This window comes from Mus musculus, chromosome 2 (genome assembly GCF_000001635.26).
Source record: "Mus musculus strain C57BL/6J chromosome 2, GRCm38.p6 C57BL/6J".
Taxonomy (NCBI): domain Eukaryota; kingdom Metazoa; phylum Chordata; class Mammalia; order Rodentia; family Muridae; genus Mus; species Mus musculus.
In genome coordinates, this window is record NC_000068.7 from 152,081,493 (window position 1) to 152,103,894 (window position 22,402).

Consider the following 22,402-nt stretch of genomic DNA (forward strand, 5'->3'; position numbering starts at 1 on the left):
AGACACAGACGCACACATTCTGATTCATTCTCTCTCTCTCTCTCTCTCTCTCTCTCTCTCTCTCTCTCTCTCTCTCTCTCTCTCTCTCTCTCTCTCTCTCTCTCTGCGCCTGTGTCCCTCTCACTCTCTCCCCTCCTGCTTGCTCACTGCTCGTTCCTCTCTGCGCCTGGCCTGCCCCCACCGCCGGTTCAGGGGAACGTGTGCGGAGCGATTGTCCTGGGGGACATTTGATGGATTAGAGCGCTGAACAGTTCCATTGCTGGGGGACCACCTGATCTCCTCCAGCCTGCGTCCCATATAAAGCCGGCAGCCGGAGTGCTGAGCACAGCTACAGCGACCGCCTGTGTGCGCGCCGCCGCCGCCGCCGTCGCCGCCGCCGCCGCGCCCGAGCGGCACCCGAGCCCGAGCCGCGACCGTCGCCACCCCGCCGGCTCCGCGGACGCCCGCCCGCTGGGAGCTGTCCAGTGCTGAAGCCGGCGCCGACAGCCAATCGCGCCGGCCGGCCGCCTCCCCCACCGGGCCTCCCGTGCCCTGCGAGCCCCCCGCCCGGCTGCACCATGCCGCGTTCCTTCCTGGTGAAGAAGATCAAAGCGGATGGCTTCCAGTGCAGCGGGGTGTCAGCCCCCACCTACCACCCCCTGGAGACTGCCTACGTGCTGCCTGGCACCCGCGGGCCTCCGGGGGACAACGGTGAGTGGGCCCTGAGGGAGGGAAGCGGAGGGTCCCCAACTTGGGCTGCAGCAGGGAACCGCGGAGGAGACGTCCGTGGCCGAGAGCACCCCCGGGACTTCCAGAGGACCGGCCGGGCGGGGCTGGGGCTAGGTCGTACAAAGGAAAGTGGCAGGGTCGGCTCATCCCGCAGCCACGCGCCAATCGGGACTTTGAAAGTTGTGGCCCTAGAATACGGCTGGAGTGAGGGGTGACAGAGAGAGGACGCCCCTAAAGGGCTAGTGGGGGTGGCTTGTAATACCCTCACACTGTTGAGGGAGAGAGGCTGCCTGCCTGCGTGTTCCCTGGTGGGAAGGTAAGGGACCAGGACTGCCAGTCCCTGGGGAGAGGAGATTGGCTCTCTGGGCAAAGTGGGAGCACCCGCCCCCCTTTCAACCATACTCCCCCTGGCAATGGCAGACAAGTGCTCTCCAGCCCTCCTCTCTCCAACTCTTTTGTTACCCTCCACCACATGCCTGCCAAAGGCTGGGCCTGTCTTAGGGACTCAAAGGATGAGATTATTGGAAGGGATTTCCCCAGCATGCCTCCTGGTCCCCTAGACTGTACCCCCTCTCTACAGTTTCTCACCCTACCCCAACAACCAAAACTGCAGTTCCCCTGAAACCCTCCACAGCCCGCCCCACCCCCACATCCCATCTCTTCTTCAAGCAAGTTCTTGTCAGGAGAAGGATTTGGGGGACAAGAGGTCGTGTAAGCCCCAAAGGGCAAGAGTGAGGTTCTTCTGTGAACCTATTCCCCACCAAGGGATGCTCATAATAGCATCCAGCAGCCCCTCCAGGACAGGTGTTTGGGAAGGAGGGGTTACTTTGGTAGTGAGACATCTGACATCACAGGGGTGGGGGAAGACAAGCGAGGAGCAAGGCACTAAGAGTGAGTCTAACTGGGCACCCTGCCGCACTGCCACTGAAGTAGCAGACAGGAACCCAGGCGGATGGGGGGCATTTCCTAGGGGACTTCCAATCACTCAGCCACATGACAGCATCCTGCCAAGCCAGGTAAAGAGAAGATGCTCAACAAATGGCTCTGTGACCTCATCAAGGTCAAAGAAGTTAGACAGTGTTCAAGGATGCTTCTTAGAGCCCCTCAGCTCCTGGCACCACTTAGCTACCTACAGAACACACACACACGGGCGCGCACACACACACACACACACACACACACACACACACCAATTGCTCTGCCTACATCTCCCACTCTGCTATCCTGTTTTCTTGACCTCCGGGACCTTGGGGGTCGGGGGAAGAGGCAGAAGCCCAGATGGCTGACAGAACATAGTGGACCCTGGGTTGTGCTAGAAGCTGGTAGGAAGTTAAGTCTCCACAGGTCTGGAATCCATAGGATCCCTTGGGAGACTAACATAAAACTCCTGCAGACGCTTGCTTGATCCTGTCCCCGGGCCAGCTGAGGAAACCCAGAGAAACCCAGAGAATTTCTCATGCACAGCCAAAACTGCAGGCTGTTCCTCAGAAGGAGGCAGGAGAATGCCTTGCCTTGAATTCTATCCAAAAAAGCTTTGGAAAAAGCCCCTTAGTGAATGATGGGAAGTACAGATGGAAATGGAGTTGTCTTTATGCAGGTCCCACCAGGTTCAGTAGCCTAAAACCATCCGTCTTTGTCCCTTTCCTAAAGGGATCAACTCCCTTGCCTCTGGGGAAGCCCGGAGCTGCTCTAACCACCTGCCTGGCTTGGAACTCAATAGGGTAGCTCTGGGTCTGTGACTTGTACCATGACCTTGGGCAAGTGACTTCCCTTCTCTGGTCCTCAGTCTCCCCACAAATGCAAGAGTTTAGATGTGATGAACTAAGTAAGCATCCTTCCAAGTTTGGCAAGCTCTGTTTCTGTGGAAGGTTAACTAATGTGGAAGACACTGGGTCTAAGGGAGTGCTGAGATCCGCTGTCATGGTTTTCTTGGGGGTTCTCTTCAACCCCACTATGTCTGAGAGGGGAAGTTTTCCCAGATTTCAGTCTCTGCCAGCTGTCTCATGGCAGAATAGGTCATCCAGCCTGGGCCGCCTTGTCTTGTTGGCTGTGTGGAAATCAGGAAGGATGGCTCTTCTAGCCTTTCAACAAGAAAACATAGGGTCTGTTCTGCCTTGCTTTTCAAGGGCCTCTTCCCTGATGGGGTGTGGTCCAGACTGTGCAATAGGGCTCCCTGCACGAGTAAATGTTCTGAGGGTCCTCAGAGAGCCTGCCGGCTCCTGGTGGCCCGTTGTTTCTCCGCTCTGCCGGAAATAACCTTGCTGAGCGTTTGAGGGAAGTGTGAAAAATTGCTGAGCTGACAGTTTTTCTCTCTCTCCCAGCATGTGTAAGTGTGCTGGGTAAACAAGGAGAAAGAAGGGAGGGGGAGATGAAGAGAAAGAGGGATGTATAGAGGGAGAAGAGAAAGGAGGAGGGACAGCCTGGGGCTGGAGGTAGTTCCAGTTATTAGAGAGATCCTCTTACAAGCCATTTCTGCAGCTTGGGGTGCAGGGTTAAGATGAGACTGGGGGTGATGGGCGTGGAAGGGGGAACTGTAGATGTAGAAGTCAAATGGGGTTCCTTATAAAGGCACAGAACCCCAAATGAAGTGGACCCCTCTGGCTCTGGGAGTGCCTAAGAATTCTAGAGGATTCCTAGAGAACAACCCTACACACACACACACACACACACACACACACACACACACACGCGTGCACGCACACGCATGCTCCTTCCCCCACTCTTTTCTATTCCTTTCTTAGCCTCTGACAGTAAACATCATGTGTACTTGCTTCCAGACTGACTCCAAGCCCACAGAACCTCAAATAGGGAAGGGACACTCCCTCCAACTTGGAAGAACTCAGGATAGAGTCTTCTAGAGCTTCTAGAAGGAAAAAGAGACAAGATCTAATCTTCCCAGCCTTTCAACAAGACGTACCTCCTTCCCCTTGGCTCCTGTGACCCCCTCTACAGTCAGCTCCTTCCAGACAGCCTTTTTTTTCTTTTAAATCTTGCTTCCAGGGTACCTCTGAGCATAGAAATGCCAACTCACACTCTCCTTCATCCCCCATCCCCTGAAACCTAGATCCCCAACTCTACCAAGCCTACCCTCTAAGCCCCTGAGCCCACTGCTCTGCTGGGACTCTACAGTTTAAAGAAAGCAGCTGCTTACCGCCTGCATATCAGTGGTCTCTGTGGACCGCTGCCAAGGACATCTCCTGGAGTGTCCACCTTCCCTCACACTTGCCTCTAGCCTCCAGCTGGGAGCCAAGCCCCCCCCCCCCAGTCCTGTCCTACCCACACCCTTGCAGAGTGCACACTCCCTGGCAGACAGGGATCAATGCCGATCCAATAACACAGTTGTCTGCCCTCTGCAGCTACATTAAGCCTTCCCCAGCAGGCCGAGGAGCGCTCCTATCCTACCCATGGGCTTATCTAGCTGACCACATTATACTGGCTCCCACTTCCTTTTGCTGCCTCTGATGGCGCCGAGTAGTCGCACCAGAGCTGGGCCTGGGAGCCCAGCTAATAGACTCAGTTGCAGTATTTCTTTCCCACACCTCAAAAAGTCCATCTTGGGATGCAGAGGGCTATCTCAATCCCTCAGCAGAGGGAACCCAGAGAAGGCAGGGTGGGTGCCCAAGGACACACAGTAGGACCATGTGTTTGAAACCATGTGGCCTTTGGCATGTTGATCTTGGTCTAGAGTTGAGGTCTACATTAAAGACATTTACATGTCCAGGTCTATTGTTGATACCCAACTTCAGGTTGAGGACTAGGCCCAGACTTCGTCCAAGGTCAGTATCTAAAGTTACAGGGCCAAATAAAAATGGCCCAGCTCAAGATTCTGGGACCAGGGGGCTGGTGAGATGGCTCAGCAGTTAAGAGCACTGACTGCTCTTCTGAAGGTCCTGAGTTCAACTCCCAGCAACCACATGGTGGCTCACAACCATCCGTAATGAGATCTGATGCCCTCTTATGGTGTGTCTGAAGACAGCTACAGTGAACTTACATATAACAATAAATAAATCTTTTTAAAAAAAAGATTCTGGGCCCAGGAATAAGATCTAGGTCCAATTTCCAGCCCAAGGTTACTCCAGATCCATCTCAGCCTGGCTGGGATGGAATTTTGGGGTAGCTTTAGCTCATCTTAATTAGCCTCAGTTTCTCTCTCATGAAAGGGACAGCTAGGCATGACCTAGTTCAGCTCTGACTAGGGACTCAAGTTTCCTTATGAATTATCAGGATTCAGTGGGAGTATGGAAGAATACCCACATGTAATCTGGGACCAATGCAGAGTTGGGGGGCTGGCAGTGATTCCTGAGAGGGCAGGAGAGTAATTAAGGCCCTTAGGTCAGTCACAGTATACAGCCCAGCATCTCTGGGGCCACACACGTGTACACATACCCACTGTGCTAAGGGAGGGCAGCCTGGAAGAATTGCTGCCATCTACAGAGCAGAAAAGGCATGGAGGACTATAAAGAGCATAGCCGGTAGGGCCTGTCATACATCCTATTACGTGCTCTAGGGCCTGGCGCCTGGAGGTCTTATTGGGGGTGAGCTGGGATGCTGCTGATAGAGTTGGGGCCCCAGGCCTCTAGATCTACTTTCTGTTTTCTCCCGGGGTGGGCAGGCGTCTGCTGCCAGACTCCAGGTAAGGGTCTTTGGAAGAGATTCTTGATTGTACCCTCCTGGGGCAGAAATCAGGGACACTGAGGAGGTGGGCCACGTGCAGCATACCTCCAGACCTGAAGGCACATGCTTCTCTCACTACAGCCCCTTGTAAAGTCTTTCCTATAGATTCCCACAGAGCTGTGGGCCTCCTTATGAGCCACAGGAACTGGGTCACTGTCAGGAAAGCCCAGAACACAGGGAATTTCAGGAGTCAGGGTGGGGGAGGAGAGCTGGAATTCTCTAGAAGCCCCTTGGGTCAGTAGGCATCAGCCGCAGGCTCTACAGCCCGGTTGTGTTAAGCCAGACCCCTCACTCTGCCCCCTGCACCTCTGTGGGCAGATGTTCAGAGGTACCAGCTGCCAGGCCTTTGGAGAAGGTGGGTGTCATTCTGGTCCAGTGCCCAGGGAACAGCTAACAAAGATGCTATAATAGGGGGAGGGGGAGGTACCCAGCCCCTTTGCCCAGCTCTGTGAGCAGACAGGAGAAACTATTTTTATCCTGCTTTGCTGCTGACAGACCTGGCTTTCTGCTCAGCTGGCTGGCGCTGATTCTTGAGGCCTGAGGCCCTGGCACAGCAAGAAATAGCTCTAAATATACCCACGCAGCATCCCCATGGCCCCCACTGCAGCGGGGTGAGTCCACTCCAGGAACCCAGGAGCCCCCTTTTCTGCCCATCTCAGAACAGGGAGGAGGAACTGGGGCTAGAAGTTCCCTGGGGGGAAATCTGGCACCCTGGGAGTCTTGGGGGACACTAGGGAGAAGAGTTTTGGGTTGGACCTATACATTAAGAAAAGGAGGCCACAGGCGGGCTCTGACCCCAGGGATCAAGGCCCCTCTCCAGGTTCCAGCTTCTGCAGAAAGGTATGGGAGGAGATGACCTTAGACTTACATTGATGTCATAAGTCTCAGCACGGGCCTCACATACCGTAAACGCTCAGTTCATGTGAGTCACTATGGCTGAGTATCATTTACAAACAAGCCCAGAAAGCTGGACCATTTTCCAGAGCGACAGTTCCTCCCCACTCCATCACCTCACTGGCCCATGAGACACAGGCCACATGTGGCACTACTGGAAGACACCCCCACCCCCACCCAGCTGCTTCTCTTCCCTTCTCTGCAGGCCTCCAGTCTTTCTCTGGTGTTCTGGAGAAAATAGTGGCTACGGATCCTGAAGCCTGACTCCCTGTCTAGTGACCTTGGGAGAGTCCTCTGCCTTCACCAGGCTTCTGGCATGCTGCAGCACCTGTTCCCAGGGCTGGCTGGTATTGATGGCAAGGCCAGCAGACACAGTAGGATTGTAAGATGTCCTCTCCCACCTCAGGATCAGGCAGGTACATGAGGACAGGCAGGTACAGTGGAGATGGGCTCCAGCATGTTAAAAGCCTCATTGTTTCTCTTTCTATCACTCCTGGGGTAACAGCTTGTTTTTTTTTTTAATGAATGTTACAGTCCAAAGCATGCAGACTCTTGGGCATTCTCAGGTGGCATGCACACCTTCCAAGTCCTTCCCATAAGCAGAGGGCAGGTTCTTCTGGTCCTTGTCCAGAAGGGGGGATTTCAGATTATAGAGGCCCCGACACTCATTTGAGGTCACACAGCTATGGACAGGAGTTGGGGATGGGGTGGGGGGAGGTGAGCCAAGTGTCTTTCCTTTGTGCCCCACTTTAGCAAGACCCAATCAAAAGAGACCTTTCTCTGCTTGTCAGCTGGAGGATAACTAGCCTTCTATATCCCAACCCTGAGTGGGGTCTATGCTAAGGTTGAAGGCCTGGTATTAAGAATCTTCCAAGGTTCAGGCCAAAGATGACGTCAAAGGTCACACAGCAGCCTGAGACACTACATCTCTGGACATCATCAGGCAACACGGGAATGAAAATGACAATGGCTTGAGAGGTTGGATGCTGTGCCTGGTATTGGACTGAGCTCCTAACGTGCAATATCTCCTCCACCTCCATTACGAACTCCCTTGTGCAGATCCTCAGTCCTTTGCCCAGGGTCACATAGGGAGACATCTGTGGATTGGAAGAGAAAGGGGCGCGAGGAGTAAGATGTAAAGGGGACAAAGGACAGCACATAGGGATTCACTTTGCCATGATACAGGAAAGTTTTTAGTGCATCCTAGTCAACCTTCTTCCCATACATGCTGAACCCAGAGAGGTTAAACAACCTGCTAACATCACAAAGTGAGAACCACCCATCCTAACATGGCCAAGCAAAGTGCCATCATATGACATTCATAACTGATGATAAATCTCTTTTATCATCAAGGGCCACGGGACATCAGGCCTGGGCCCTTGGTGCTGATCCTGAAGGCAATCTCATAAGTAGCTCTAGGCAAATGAGCAGCTGTTGTTTGAGGAATCCCTATTTCCATAGAAAGCCGGGTTATCAAGATAAGATGCTACAGTGCTGAAAGTGACCAGCAGAGGGCACCACAGGCAGCACAAATCTGAGCCGGGGCTGTAGGAAAAATCCTTGAGCTCCTACTATGCACTAGTCTTTTTCTTCAGAACGTGATAGGGAAATTACACAATGCAGAGGAGGAGAAAGAGGCCCAGAGAGAAGCAGCAAGAAGCTCCCAGATGGATGCTAAGGAGACCATAACACAAAAATCCAGCTGGGGAAAGTTGGGACAGTGAACCAATGTTAGAGAATAACAAGTCACGGAGCATGTCCCTAGAACTGTGGCCCCAGGTGCGTCATTTACCTTCCTTGGGGCTTGGTGTTTGGTTAACCCCACTGTTGTGAGGATAGAATGCACTCGCACATGCAAAAACACTTTGAACAGAGCCTGGCATCTCAGCGAGGGTCCTCTACTGACATGGTAAAGGCACATCAGAGTAGAGTATTTTGTCCAAGGTCACACAGCTATGGGGCGGGAATGTAACTCAGTATCAGAGTGCTTGGCTAGCATGCACAACGCCCTGGGCTCAAGTCCAAAGGAGGGAGGGAGGAAGGGAGGAAAGGAGAGAACAGGGGACGATCTGACCACTGATAGGCCACTGCACTATGATAAAACACCTTGAATGGGGAGACATTTTATAAAAGACTTTATTTAGGCTTATGGCTCCATAGCTGTTTAAGGCCATGATGGCAGAGTGGAGGTGTGGTGGCTGGAACAGGAAGCTGAGAACTTACATTCTCAATGGCAGAGAGAGAAAACTGGGAAACAAAGCAGAGAGAGAAGACTGGGAATGTATGAGGCTTTGAAACGTCAAAGCCTGTCACCAGGGACATACTTCCTGCTCTAGGCCACTCCTCCTAAACCTGCCCAAACAGTGTCACCAACTGGGATCAAATAAATATTCCAGCATCTAAGCCTATGGAGGACATCTCATTCAAACCACCACAATCACACAGCTGGAGAGCCCCAATGCAGACAGCTTCCAAAGCTATGCTTTTAACCACTATCTCGTCATCCATTAACAAGAGAGCATGCAGAGTGGCGGTCACTGCTGGGCATAGTGATGTGCAATCTTTAATCCCGTTACTTGGGAGGCTATCTCTGTGAATATGAGGCCAGCCTGATCTACATAGTGAGTTCCAGGATGACTAGAGCTGCATAGTGAGACCCTGTCTCAAAAATCCTAAATAAATAAAGTGCTGGTCACATGACCAGACCAAATCACATGACCTCTGCCAACAGATCTCATCTCCTGCCTCATTTATAGGGGCCCAAGACACAGAATGACAGACGACTTGCCCAAGGTCATTCCGCTGTAGCACTTGTGTCCTGAAGTCAAACTGTCCTCCCCTTTCCATGGTCTGTGAGGTATGGACCTGTCCCAAGAGGATGTCGGACAGAATGGCCGACAGCCTGGCTACTAGCTGGTGAGCCAGGCTGCCTGGCATATCTCTGACACTCCGTATGTACTGGCTGGGGTCCTGGAAACAGGAGGGGCCCAGCCACTACCCTGTCCTTGGGTGTCACCTAAGGTACAAGGAGCACACAGTGGTGCAGAGGATCCACCCTGTGTTCCATCCCATGAGCAAAGTCCCATCACTGCAAACCTCAGTTTCCTTTTCTGTCAGAGATTTCTATAAAGACTCAAAGTGGCAGTAGAGCTCTTACTGGCACCCAGCAAGTGCTCAGGAGATGGCTCACTGCACCATGTGGAAAGGGTGAAGGAGGAGAGGGTCTGAGAATACCCAAGAAATAAATAACCCAGCCCTTGACAAAAGTATCAGACTGGCTCCTGGCATGGGCAGTCCTGGCCTTCCAGACCAAAACCCAATGGGAGAGGGGATGACTGCTTCTGGGCCAGCCACTGTACCTCCACCAGCATTGTCCCCTTGCCTCTGGTCTTCCTGCTGAGTCATCTGCCCCGATTCTCAGTCAGTTCTATGTGCAAAGGGTCCCGTGAAGGCCACAGATAGGACCGAGAAAAATGGACACACTGTGGCGGTGTTGACGTGTAGCATGTCCAGATTTCAACCTGTGTCCACCCCAAATACCAAAAAAGACAGAGGCCGGAGGATGGTGAGCCAGGTCCTTTAAGGGAAAGAAGCTAGCCAAAGTGCCGGGCCTGCCAGACATAACTGGAACTGTGCTTACAAAGCCAGCTGCTCCTTCACGAGGAAGCCATGGGCAGAGGGGCGTTACAGGTCCCTGAGGTCAGATGGAGAGGGCCAAATGGGACTGGCCCTCCTCAGCTGTGAAAGCTGAGGAAAGGGCCTAACCTCCATTGTTCTCTGGAATCAAAGGACAATGGGAACACTTGGTAATTAAGTGCTGGATGATAAGTTTGCTCAATGTCTGCCCGGAGCTCTCGGAGGAGCCCAGCCCCCAGGGTCCCCAGGGAAAGGACTAAGATCAGAAGAGGCCATGCGAGTCAGAGACAAATGGGGTGGCCCCTGCTCTACAGACGCCCCTACAGAGTCCCCTGAGAGACCTTCAGCCTGCCCATACAGCAGTCACTCAAATACATGACAGACAGGATTTCTGGTCGACACTCCAGTAGAACAGGTGGAGAGAACATCTGTGTCTGCGTGTCTGTCTGTAACACACACACACACACACACACACACACACATGGCTCAGGAAGAGCCAGTAACTATCTTGGTATAGTTACTGCATGCCACACTCTTGACTCTGTTAGATCCTCCAGAACGAGCACGTGGGGCTAGCTGGACTCTGATTCCTTTATGCAACATTTACTCATTGCACACCTACTGTGTGCCAGGGAGGGCGGAGGATAAAGACCCAGTCCTAGAGAATTCAAAGTATAAGGGGAGAGGCAGACAATTAAATAATCTTCATCAAAGCCATTTTTTCAAGCAAAATGAAAGAAGTCTAATTATTATGCTAACATTTATATAGCATTATTGTGCACTCTCTCAATTTCTTTACATGTGAAATGGGAACTATAATTATACTACTTCCTATGACCGTTGAGTTGAACTTTGTAAAGAATGATGTCTAGGCTGGCATACAGTAAGCACTTCATACTTAAACGTTTATCACCCATCACTTTATATCGGGTTCTGTTAACGACTCTGGAGCAGGGTGTCCAATTAATTGCAAGTCCCATTCAAAGCAAGCATTAATGAAGACAAGATCTCCCTGTGCTGCTCAGACTGGTCTCAAATTCCTGACCTCAAATGATACTCCTGCTGCAGCCTCCCTCTCGCTCCCAATACCTGGGGCAACACATGCACCACCTATAAGCTCCATTTCGCAGATAAGAAAATGCAACGAAGGCAAAGGCCATTGTAGTATTTAATGCCTTTAATTCCAGCACTCTGAGAGGCTGAGACAGGAGGATCTTTGTGAATTCCAGGCCAGCTTAATTAACTACACTGCAAGTCCCAGGACAGCCTGGGCGACTTAGTCTAACAAAAATAAAAATAAAAAATAAAAGGCAGAGTTTTGCGCATGTTACAGAGGTGGGGAGGCAGAACATTCTTGGGGTGTGGGAGGGCATCTTTGGAGTGCAGAGGCTGCTCCACGCTTAGACAGCTTACTTGTCCCCCTGTGCCTCAGTCTCTCTCCTTTTACAGAGCATAAAGCTACCTCCACTGCTGTGCGTACTAGCAACAGTGAAGGGCACATGGACAGAACTGAGCCAACCTCTGCACCAACAGAAGTCCACCCAGGGAGATTCGAGACCCGAGTGGGCAGTCTGTTGGGCTCGCACTGGTGTAGGGCGGCCTGCGGGGAACAACCCGCACCCCACCCCGGCCTCATGCCCCTCTTTGTCACCCGCAGGTTATGTGGCGCACTGTCTGCCCCCCAGCGGTTACGATGGCGAGCAGAAGCCTGGGCTGGAGCTGGCGCCCGCCGAGCCCGCCTACCCGGCCGCGGCGTCCGAAGAGTACAGCGACCCCGAGAGCCCACAGTCCAGCCTGTCGGCGCGCTACTTCCGCGGGGAGGCGGCCGTGACCGACAGCTACTCCATGGACGCCTTCTTCATCTCTGACGGGCGTTCGCGGCGGCGCCGGGCCGGGGCTGGCGGGGACGCGGCGGGCGCAGGGGACGCGGGCGGCGGCGGCGGTGGCGGCGGCGGCGGGGAGCGCGCGGGGCGCTCGGGGGCGACGGCGGGAGGCGGGCACCGGCACGCATGCGCAGAGTGCGGCAAGACGTACGCCACGTCGTCGAACCTGAGCCGCCACAAGCAGACGCACCGCAGCCTGGACAGCCAGCTGGCGCGCAAGTGCCCGACGTGCGGCAAGGCCTACGTGTCCATGCCCGCGCTCGCCATGCACGTGCTCACGCACAACCTGCGCCACAAGTGCGGCGTGTGCGGCAAGGCCTTCTCCCGGCCCTGGCTGCTCCAGGGCCACATGCGCTCGCACACCGGCGAGAAGCCCTTCGGCTGCGCGCACTGCGGCAAAGCCTTCGCCGACCGCTCCAACCTGCGCGCGCACATGCAGACGCACTCGGCCTTCAAGCACTACCGCTGCCGCCAGTGCGACAAGAGCTTCGCGCTCAAGTCCTACCTCCACAAGCACTGCGAGGCTGCGTGCGTCAAGGCCGCCGAGCCGCCGCCTTCCGCCGGCCCGGCCAGTTGAGCCTCTGCCATGCGGGATGCCCGCCGAGGCTTCTCTCCCACCCCTCAGTCTGCGTCTCCCCTGCCTGCGCCCTCGGTGGGGTGGGGGTGAACCCCATCTTGGCCTAGAACTTTCTTTTCAACCCCCGACTGAACCCACCACTCATTTCCTGCATCGGATCTCCCTTCGCACCCACCCACTTTGTCCATTCTGGCCACCACTCGGACCTTGACCCCCATGTCTGGCCTTCAAGGCTCCCAACTCAGGCACCAGGTCCGTACCTCTTCCATGTCCCGGCGCTGGAAGTTTCTCCGGCCCCGACTCTAGGCTGTGCTCCTTAACTAGATCTTTCTTTTCATTTCTCAGCAGAGTCATTGGCCATTCCTCTATTGGAGCCCTCAATCCAAACCCAAATGTACCCTTGATTTCCTATCTGCCTCAGTTTCCCTGTCCACACAGTCCAATCCCTTGGGTCTCTGCTGAATTTCCGTGTGTGTGTGTGTGTATGTGTGTGTGTGTCCCCATACCGTAATCTAATCTTCACCACTCTTGGAGTCCTCTGCCTGTCCATTCCTGAGCCCCTCCATGCTTGGGCCTTAGGTCCAGCCTCTTACACACACGATTCCACCTGACATTATCAGTCCTCCCGGATCTCATCAGACATCCTGCTCTCTCCAGCTCCATCTTCCCACTAGTAGCTCCCAGTCCTCAGTTTTCCTAGCTGGGAACAGACTTGGGAGGCAGCCCAAGGCTCTGCCCTCTCAGGTGACCCCTCTTGCCCCAGGAAAGTTCCTGTCTAGGCCTCAGGCCTGGAGCTGCGATTTCCCAGACTATCTGAGCACTTTCCCTCGCCCCAGGACTACAGGTTCGCCTCTGCCTTTGCTAGAGAACAGCCTGGAGCACCTCACCCATGGACACATCCCCTCGTCCGGCAGGGCCCCTTCCGCTATTTATTTGTGTATTTATTTATTTATCTATTTATTATTCTATTTAATCTCTTGGCTTCACCCAGGGACTGTCTGGCTTCCCCAGCTGGACTGGGAAGTCAAAGGGTAGAGTCAGCAAGGCCGTCCGTCGCTGGCTGCTCCTCCCCTTATGGGTCTGGGGAGAAGCCCACCCTTATCAGAGCCTCAACTCCTTAGGAAGAGAGGCCTGGAGAAATGGGGGGAGGCGGAGCCTGCTTAGCCTCAGCTGGGTGGGGAGGGGCCATCAGAAGGTCCTATTTGGGGGCAGGTCCCCGGCCTTCTGCGCCTTCCACTCCTGTCCCAGGAAGCCCTTCTGGAGCCTCTCCCTTTGTTTCGTATTTATTCCTCTTTCAGAGGGACCCCAGGTTCCAGGGACCGACTGAGCCCCGGACCCGCTGGGGCCTCTGGCCTGCTCCCGGGAGGAGTGCTCTCTCCCGGCCACGACTATGCAACTCTCCCGGGCAGAGGGGCCGGGACTGCCAGCCAGGCGCCTATTGGCCACCACTACCTCCTCCACCGCGCTTTTGCATGCCCGGGCGAGGACCGAAGCACACACCTCCGCGCCCACCTGCCCGGCCCCCTCTGCTTTAAGCACACGCCTCTTTCCACGTCCCTCTGCGTTCCCTTTGTGGGCAAAAGTCCTGGACACTCAGACCTCCTTCCCCTCCCCCTAGCCACAAAAGAGGGTGGAGATTGCAGACCGCTCCAGGTTGCTCTCTAGGGTTTCGGAGGGGTGGAGCTTCGTTAGGCCCCAGGCTCCAGGAGGAAGTCTGCAGAGATGGTGGGAGAGAGAGGGGTCACCAGAAGCAATTTTGGAGGGTGCTGACCCTGTAAATAGGAACTTCTGACAGCAATAATTTCCCATGCATGCTAAATCTTTTGGACCCTCCCTTGCCGTACCCCCAACTCACCCCCCCACCCCTATTCCTTCCCCACCTTCAGCAGTATTACTTGTAACGCAATTCAGGGATATTAAAGGGACTTTGGCCACTCACCAGCGCCTCCAGACCTTTGACGGGACCGTGTTTAGACCCACTCCTTAGTGCACCTTGGGACATGTGGCTAAGAGTTGAACAGCATTCCAGTGCTCCAACCATGGCATCATTTATGAGACAACCCTTCTGCAACATACAGTCTCCGATGGGGTCTGAGCAGCACAGGCAGCTGTGGCATTCCTTAGTGTCCCACCTGCAGCCTCTGGGACTGCACACTGTCCTGGTCTGCTGTGGTATCCAGTTCAGAAACAACCTCTATGCTAGCTAGATCAGGGGCTTATACTCTCGTTAAAGCTCTATGAAGCAGAAGGCAGTTAATGAAGGAACTGGCTGCTGGAAAGTTCTGTGGGAAAAGATGGAGCGAGTCCTCGGCTTTTCTTCCAGTTAAGAGAGGATGGTGGTCAGGAATGCACACGGAGGCCAAAAGGAGGCAAATCTCTTGTGAGTTCAAGCCAGTCTAGCCTGGTCTACATTACTATTACTTACTAGTTCAAGGCAACCTAGTGCTACATAGTGAGATTTTTGTCAAAAACAAAACAAAAGCAGCACAGATATGTTTAGGAGCCAGGAAGCCATGCCCACTGCCTTGATTGATAGCTCCATCTCTGCTATGCTGGTAGCCTGTCCTATAACACTGCTACAGAGTTCGACCCCTCCAAGGTCATCTTGACAGCAACAAGAATCAAAGGTAATAAAGGGCCCCGCCCACTTCTGCCACCCAGATCCCTGGCAAGTGTGTTCCACTGGCAGAATTTAATTTATGGTCAGCATTCTTGCTTGCTAGAAGTCTGAGAGGAGTGATTTTGACTTCTCAGCTCCACACTAGAGCAAACACCTTAAGGGAGGTGGGGAGGGATGCCGGGGCCCCATCCATAAGTGGTCCACCCTTTCCTCCTTAATTAGTAGCTTAAGGGATATCTTGCTTGAAAGTAGTATCATCACCCGGGAGGCTAAGAGATGGATACCCAAACTGTTTTTGGCTAATAAGATTTAATGAGAAGGCACCGGAAGCTTGTGGGATACTTCACTGCCTCCCCATCTTATGAGAAATAGCCCACGGGAGCAGAAAATCCTGCATGACCATGAAGTGAACCAGCATTCGCCTGACACTCATACCAAGGCCTCTGTCCTTGAGGACACTGGAAATTGACAAAAAGGCCACTCTGAAATGTCATGGTTGGTATAGTGCTTTGGTTAAATAAGGCTCTTTACCCACAGGCTAGGGTCCCTGACTAGCATATGGACGTAGTCTGCTTGCCCCATTCCTCCAGAGGCCTTCAGGACTGACGTCAGTGGTTCTCTGTCATCTGGCAGCCTACCCATACTTTTGCTGGCACACCTACAGCCAACAAAGGAGTCCAGGTCCTGTTCCTGTAGTCCTTCATCCTGTGGCTTCATTTCCATTCACATGCAGTTGGCCCCCAGCTTATTGTTTTAATACTCAGCATCTCTTGGAACTGCAAGTCCATATGGCAGGATTCCCTCTGCTTGGTACTCAAAGCACCAGAGACCACCCTGAGTCTAGAACTCAGCACACCTCCTCAGTGCTGCCCCCACAGGCGGCTGCCCCGCCCACCTAGCTGCAGACACAAAGTTCAGAAGTTAATTTACCCATGGCTCCCCCTACCCTACTGCCCAGTTCATCACTAGCTCCTGGGCCTCTTTCCTCTCCATCTTCTCAGTCTCCACTTCAATTCATAAGTAGCATCATCTCCTACAAGGGCCACGCGACCAGCCTCTCAGTGGTCTCCTGAGAGCCACTGTGCCTCCTCAACCTCCCCTCCTCCACTCAGCATCCATGGAAATCTTTCCCAAAGTGAAGGTGTCCTATCTGCCTGCCTTTTTTTTGGGCAAATAAACTAGGCAGCTATGTATTTCTCAAGATGGGCATGGTAACTGATGCTAGTAATGCCAACACTTGGGAGGCTAAGGTAGGCCTGTCTGAAGTTCAAGGCCAGCCTGAACCAGGCCAGGCCAAGCTGTAGAGCGAGGGGATGGCAGAGCACGCCTGTAAGCCCAGTGCTGCTGTGTGTGGAGGAGGTAAGACATGTGGGTCTCGGGGGCTCACTTCTCAGCCCATCCAGCCAAAATGGCTGCAAATTCAGTGGCAGTCTCGGTCTCAACGGTAGAAAAGAACTACTCAAAGCTGTCCTCTGGCCTCCACACGTGCATTCGTGGGAAGCCCCGACTGTGAGCATACAATTTTGGAGGTCTAGAAGTCCTAGGTTGAAGTACCAGAAAATTCCATGCCTAGTGCGGCTCTGCTTCCTGCTGCACAGATGGCCATTCTCTGCCTTAGCCACATGGTGCAGGCACACAGAGGTTTCCAGGGACATCGTGTGTGTGCACAGAAGCGTATGTGCCCGGGGCCTCAAACATGTTTGTCTTACCAGTAAACTCCTCCCCCAGCTCTCAGCGATCTTTCATTAGAGCACTGATTCCATTGGTAAGGGCTCTGTTCTCATGATCTAATTCTCTCCTAAAAGTATCACCTCCTAAAACCGTGTGTTTGGGGTTAGGCTTCCAACAAATGAATATGGGAGGGGCAAACAATGATCTCTCTGGGGACAGCATTCTGCCTCCCAGTTGCCATCCTTCTCACTATGGAGAGCCCAGGCTGCTGTAGAACACCTGGTCTTCCTGCCTCAGCCTCCCCGGTGCTGGGATTATAGACATGTGCTGTTGCACCAGGCTGCCATAGTCTCACATGTGACTTCTATCCCAGCAGTAGCCAAAGTTTCAGCTCCTTCACAATCCAAGTCTCACCTTCGCATCATCTAACCCAGACGCCGGCAAAACTCCAGAAGCAATTCATCCAAGGACTGCTCCTCCAGCTGTGAGCCTGTGAGATCCAGCAAGTCACATGCTTCCAAAATATGGGGGTGGGCAAGACACAGGCGAGATCTCTCCACTCCAAAAGGGATACGAGGGGATAAGGGAAGGTTAAGTCCCTTGTGATACAAGGCAAACTTTAAGGCCAGAAAACTCATTAATATTCCTTTTTAGAACAATGCTGAGCCCTCTGGGCCTACAGGGGCCAGCTGAACAGCCCCAGGGTGTTATCCTGGGACACCAAAGCCTTCCATCCTTTCCCATCTGAATGCCTTTTGATGTCTATGCTCTTATCAGTGTTTATGTCCAGGGCTCTGAGGACTCCTCCACAGCCCTCTCTCTCTCTCTCTCTCTCTCTCTCTCTCTCTCTCTCTCTCTCTCTCTCTCTTGCCCTTACCAAAATTACCTGTGGGGGTATCTCCAAGTCCTTGCCTCTCCTGTTACTAGGTCCAGAGCCACTTCTGTATTTTTTGGTATTTTAATATTGCCTCTCTTCTCCTCTGACTGCAACAGACTGCTTACAAATGGCTGAAAGTTGTTGGTTTTTGTTTTCTCAAAGTTTCAGAAGATGGGAAGTGCTAAATGGAGGAGACATCTTGGGGCTGACTTACTGTTTGTAGACAGCAGTTTTTTGCTGTCTCCTCCCACAGTGGAAGAGGTGATGGAACACTCCAAAGTCTCTCTTAAGGAGCATGAGTCCGGCATCTCAGCCCTCTATCCTCATGACCCACTCACCTCCCCAAGGCTCATTTCCTGGGCCATTGTATGGAGGGCCAGGATTTGGAAGATTTTTGTTTGGTTGGGTTTTTTTTTTTGGGGGGGGGGGTTGGTTTTGGTTTTGGTTTGATTTTTTTTGAGAGAGAGAGAGAGTTTCTCATGTAACCCAGGCTAGCCTCAAACTCTAGATGCAGTCAAGGCTGGCCCTGAAATCCCAATCTTCCTGCTTTCATCCATCAATTGCTAAGACTTCATCACAGCCAGTGAGGGCCAGCAGAGGCACCTGGAGGTGCAAAGGTATCCTGCTCTTGGCCTAAAGTTTCTAAGACAGTAATGAAAGCCAAGGTTCACAGCTGTGCCACGGATGGATGGTGTGCTTGGCTCGCTGCCAAGCCAATCAGGACCCCTCAGGAGCTGAAGGCAGGCCATGGTTGAGCTACACCCATCAACACCTTTCTTTTGCAAGGATTGCTGAGTTATTCAGTCATCCACTGTCATTCCCTACTGGATCAAAGCTCTATAAAATGGACCGACAGTGTCTTTTTGCACATCATTAAACCCTTTGGGTCTAGCACATTGCCTAGACAATAGCAACCAGTAGCTGTTTTTGGATGAACTCCACACATTTAAGGCATTCATGATTAATGAAATGGCTCCTGCTTTTAAAAGTAGCTGACTTTTTTTTTTCAGATGTAAGCATCTGAGTGGAACCTTGCAAATGTCCCCTCTCCCTCTCTCTGTGCCATGAGATTTGCAACTCCGAGGCTATAACTCAGACTGCCAGCTATTTACTGACATCTATTCACTCCTTGCTTAGTAGTCAGAGAACTCCCGATGAAGCTGAGCAGTCGGCCATGATGAATAAAGACTACTTTTCCCAGCTGCCCTGGTGGTCAGGGTGACCAACCAAGTTGTGGACACCCAAGGAAAGGTATTGCATGGAACTTCTGAAACAGCATCCAGACCAAAGACTGCCAGCCACATCCTTTACTTTTAACAATTTCCACCTCCTCCCAGGCTCAAACTCACATGAGATGGCTGGCACTTCAGCAGCAAAGACAATTAAAAACTTTGCTTTAAAACAGTGAAGCAGAGCTGGGCACAGTGGCACACACCTATAATCCCAGCAGAGATAGGAAGTCATACAAGTTCAAGGCCAGCCTGGCTATACAGCACATTCTAGATGAGCAAGGGCTATATAGTTAGACCATGTTTTAAAAATAAATAAAACAAAATGGCAGAACAGAATGATAGGCCTCTGCCCACTTAGTGACCAAGGAGCAGCCATGCCAGCCCTGGACTTCCGAATTCCAGAAGATAACTCCTTTCTTATCCCCTCCTCTTCCTTCTCTTCTCCTTCTGTAAGATAAGACACTGGCCTCCATTAGGTCTCTTTTATTAGAAGCCAAACTTCGATGAGCAGTGGTGGCGCACGCCTTTAATCCCAGCACTTGGGAGGCAGAGGCAGGCGGATTTCTGAGTTCAAGGCCAGCCTGGTCTACAGAGTGAGTTCCAGGACAGCCAGGGCTACACAGAGAAACAGGAGGAGGAAGAGGAGGAGGAGGAGGAAGTGGAGGAGAAGAAGGTGAAGGTGGAGGAAGAGGAGGAGGAGGAGGAGGAGAAGGTGAAGGTGGAGGAGGAGGAGGAGAAGGAGGAGGAGGAGGAGAAGGACATCATTGGTGTTGGCAGCCACGTTCTTGCCACAGAGAGTTAATCCCTCCACTGAGTGAGGAAGAGATGCAGCCTCTCCCATTCTCAAGGGAGTGACCACATCCCCCTAGGTTCTTTATACTGATCCACACCTACTTTCTGTCAGGTGCTAATGAGAGTCCAGACTAAGCCTGGGGGACAGTGCATACCTGTAATCCCTCCACTCAGGAGGCTGAGGCAGGACGTTCTCAATAATGAGACCTAATAGTGAGACCCTGTTTTGAGAACCAAATAGAGAGTATGGAAATGCAGAACTTGTCAGATCTTCAAGACAAGTGATTAATCTAAAGTGCAAGCGGCCAATATTTACTGAGCACTGACAAGGTGTTGGAGGATGTCTATCAATATTACCTAACTCCTAATAATCCCACAAGATGACAGTACTATGTCCATTTTGCAGATTAGGAAACTGAGGAACAAATGGTGGCTGCTTCCAGACGGCATATCTCATATTGTGTAACTTTAAGCCAGGTGGGGTATAAATGATAGGTTATGGTAGGTATTGTCACAGTCCTCTTAGCTGAAGTTCCAGTTTCACACTGGCAAAGGCTGAGGCCCCAGGTTCCTTGCAAGCTGTCTATGTGGGGGCCCAGGTGGCAGAGTGAGCAGCAGGAAGAATGTGTCAGAGGTGTATCTGCGAAACCCCTACTAGAGCAACAGGCCAGTTCCCACTGATCTCTGAGAACAGTCCAGAAAGATCCAAACAATCTGCAGCATCGCCAACCTGTGCTGGTGGAAGATTGGCATGTTCTGTTCCCACGGTAAACACGACACCGCTGCTGTGCTCTGTGTGTGGGCGGAGATCGACGTGGGAGCTCAGGGCACCTGGGTTCAGAGCTGGCAGTGAGTCAGCTGCTGCGGAACATTCTGGCACCATTGCAGCTAAAATCAGAGGGACAGGGCACCGACACCCAGTCCCCTGCCGCATCTTTCTCTTGTCAATCTCATCCTCTCACCCACAAACCTCACACTCAGCCAGCATCCGCCCACCTGCTTAACCCACATACAGGTGACTCAGAGGCGGCTGTACCCCTTAAAGGGTGGCTGATTGTCCCCTCTAAACTCACCACAGCTCATTACACAGCATGTCCCCGGAGAATGCCAATCATCCAGTGTGACTCAAGCCAACCTGATCAGACTGACTAGAGAGAGCATCTTATGTCGCCACTGCTGGTGTGCTCTCTCTCTCTCTCTCTCTCTCTCTCTCTCTCTCTCTCTCTCAGATGTGAACAAAGGTGAAGTCCCAGTTTGCGCTGGCAGCTATCTTGAGACTGTGAGAAGCAGACAGAGAACAACACTGCTTCTGTGTCCCACAAAATGCTCTGCAGGCACCCGAGAATGAGGTGCCCTTCTGTGTGAAATAAAACAGGAACCAAGAGGCTGGAGAGACTGGGAGGAGGCAAGGGACATGGAGAGCCCTGCTGTCCAAGCTGGAGAAATGACCAAGCAGGTTGGGGAGGGGCTTCAAGCTGACCTCATAATCCTTTCACCTTCCAAACACTTAGGGGAAGCCATCTGCACATTCGAATGCTTCATGAATCACATCCTCAGTCTGCATCACCATCCATCAGCTGAGGGGGGAGCAGAGGGAATAGGAGAACTGCAGCCTCTAGCGCAAGCGGCTGGCAACCTAATAAACACACAGCTCGCCCCCAAGAGGATAAGAATCTATTCTGAAACACATAGGTCACCCCAAATTCCGTGTTCCGACACGGTAACAGTTTTATGAAGAATTAACTGTAACAGAACAAAGAAAGTACATGAATCAACACATTTAAAATACGTTCATCAACGACTAGAGAGATGGCTTAGCAGTTGAGAGCACTGGCTGCTCTTCCAGAGGACCCAGGTTCAATTCTTGGTGCCCACAAGAGGCTCATAACTCTCTGTAACTCCAGTCCCTAGAGATCTGATGCCCTCTTCTGGCCTCCACAGACATCAGTCATGCATGGACCACAACAGGCACCCACATAAAATAAACATTTTTTTTAAAGCTAGTCAATGACTTTAAAAATGTATATCCATGGAAGTACCAGGTAAGTGAGTTACAACAGCACAGCCGGGGATCGCTCGATGAAGCTGTCTGGGATATCCTGAGCTTGTGGGTTTGTAGAAGCTAATCGTCTAATAGTGTATCATAAAGGGTTTCACATCATAGTTGCAGGAAGTTTGGTAACACAGAGGGGTGGGGGACAGTAATGGTAGCCCTTAAGAATAGCGTAGGAGCTGGGCGTGATGGCGCACGCCTTTAGTCCCAGCACTTGGGAGGCAGAGGCAGGCAAGTTTCTAAATTCGAGGCCAGCCTGGTCTACAGAGTGAGTTCCAGGACAGCCAGGGCTACACAGAGAAACCCTGTCTCAAATAAACAAACAAACAAAAACAAAAGTGTATGATTCTGGCTCTGGACCCACACTAGTCCAGCCTCTCCACAATGAATAAGTTTTGACAAGTCCACCGGCCTAAAATGTTTGACATAGCTCAGCTTATTTCTGGGAACTTTACGTCACACCTCCTACTCCAGCCAGCCAGCCAGGACAGGAGAGCAACTTCTTGGTGCCCTGATTTGTGATCCCTTGGTCCCCTCTCAGGTCACCCAAGGCAGATAGCTGTGTGCTTCTGGGCCCTTAAAATGCCTGTCCCATTCAAAAGCAGAATAACAGGGAAAGTTAGGTTCAGCACCTACAGCCACCCTTGCCCAGGAAAGAGCAGGGGCCTGGGTCTCCACACCCAAAGGGATGCAGGATGGCTGGCTATTCTGGGTCCTCAGCAGGAACGTTCCCTGCTACCGGAGTTTACCTGATACCCCTCATTGGTGTCTCCTTTCTCTAGCAC

At 52.5% G+C, this 22,402-nt stretch overlaps 1 protein-coding gene and 1 long non-coding RNA gene across 2 annotated transcripts; one reads left to right on the plus strand and one right to left on the minus strand.

Moving 5' to 3' along the window:
* Nucleotides 1–36: 36 nt before the first annotated feature.
* On the plus strand, nt 37–14,310 carry Scrt2 (scratch family zinc finger 2). The gene is made up of 2 exons (NM_001160410.1): nt 37–690; nt 11,570–14,310. The coding sequence occupies exons 1-2, from the start codon at nt 558–560 to the stop codon at nt 12,370–12,372; spliced, it is 936 nt and encodes a 311-aa protein (NP_001153882.1). The 5' UTR covers nt 37–557; the 3' UTR covers nt 12,373–14,310.
* A 5,684-nt stretch (nt 14,311–19,994) lies between these two features.
* On the minus strand, nt 19,995–21,860 carry Gm31475. Its single transcript, XR_375123.2, has 2 exons — nt 21,045–21,860; nt 19,995–20,841 (listed from the first exon to the last, which is right to left on the minus strand). It is a non-coding gene; the product is annotated as a predicted gene, 31475 (long non-coding RNA).
* Between the last annotated feature and the right edge of the window lie 542 nt (nt 21,861–22,402).

What these genes read in the sequence shown, in the direction of transcription:
- Scrt2 (NM_001160410.1), top strand. Translation starts at nt 558, where the DNA reads ATGCCGCGTTCCTTCCTGGTGAAGAAGATCAAAGCGGATGGCTTCCAG. An exon ending in CGGGCCTCCGGGGGACAACG is followed by an intron (nt 691 to 11,569) that starts GTGAGTGGGCCC and finishes TGTCACCCGCAG; the next exon opens with GTTATGTGGCGCACTGTCTG.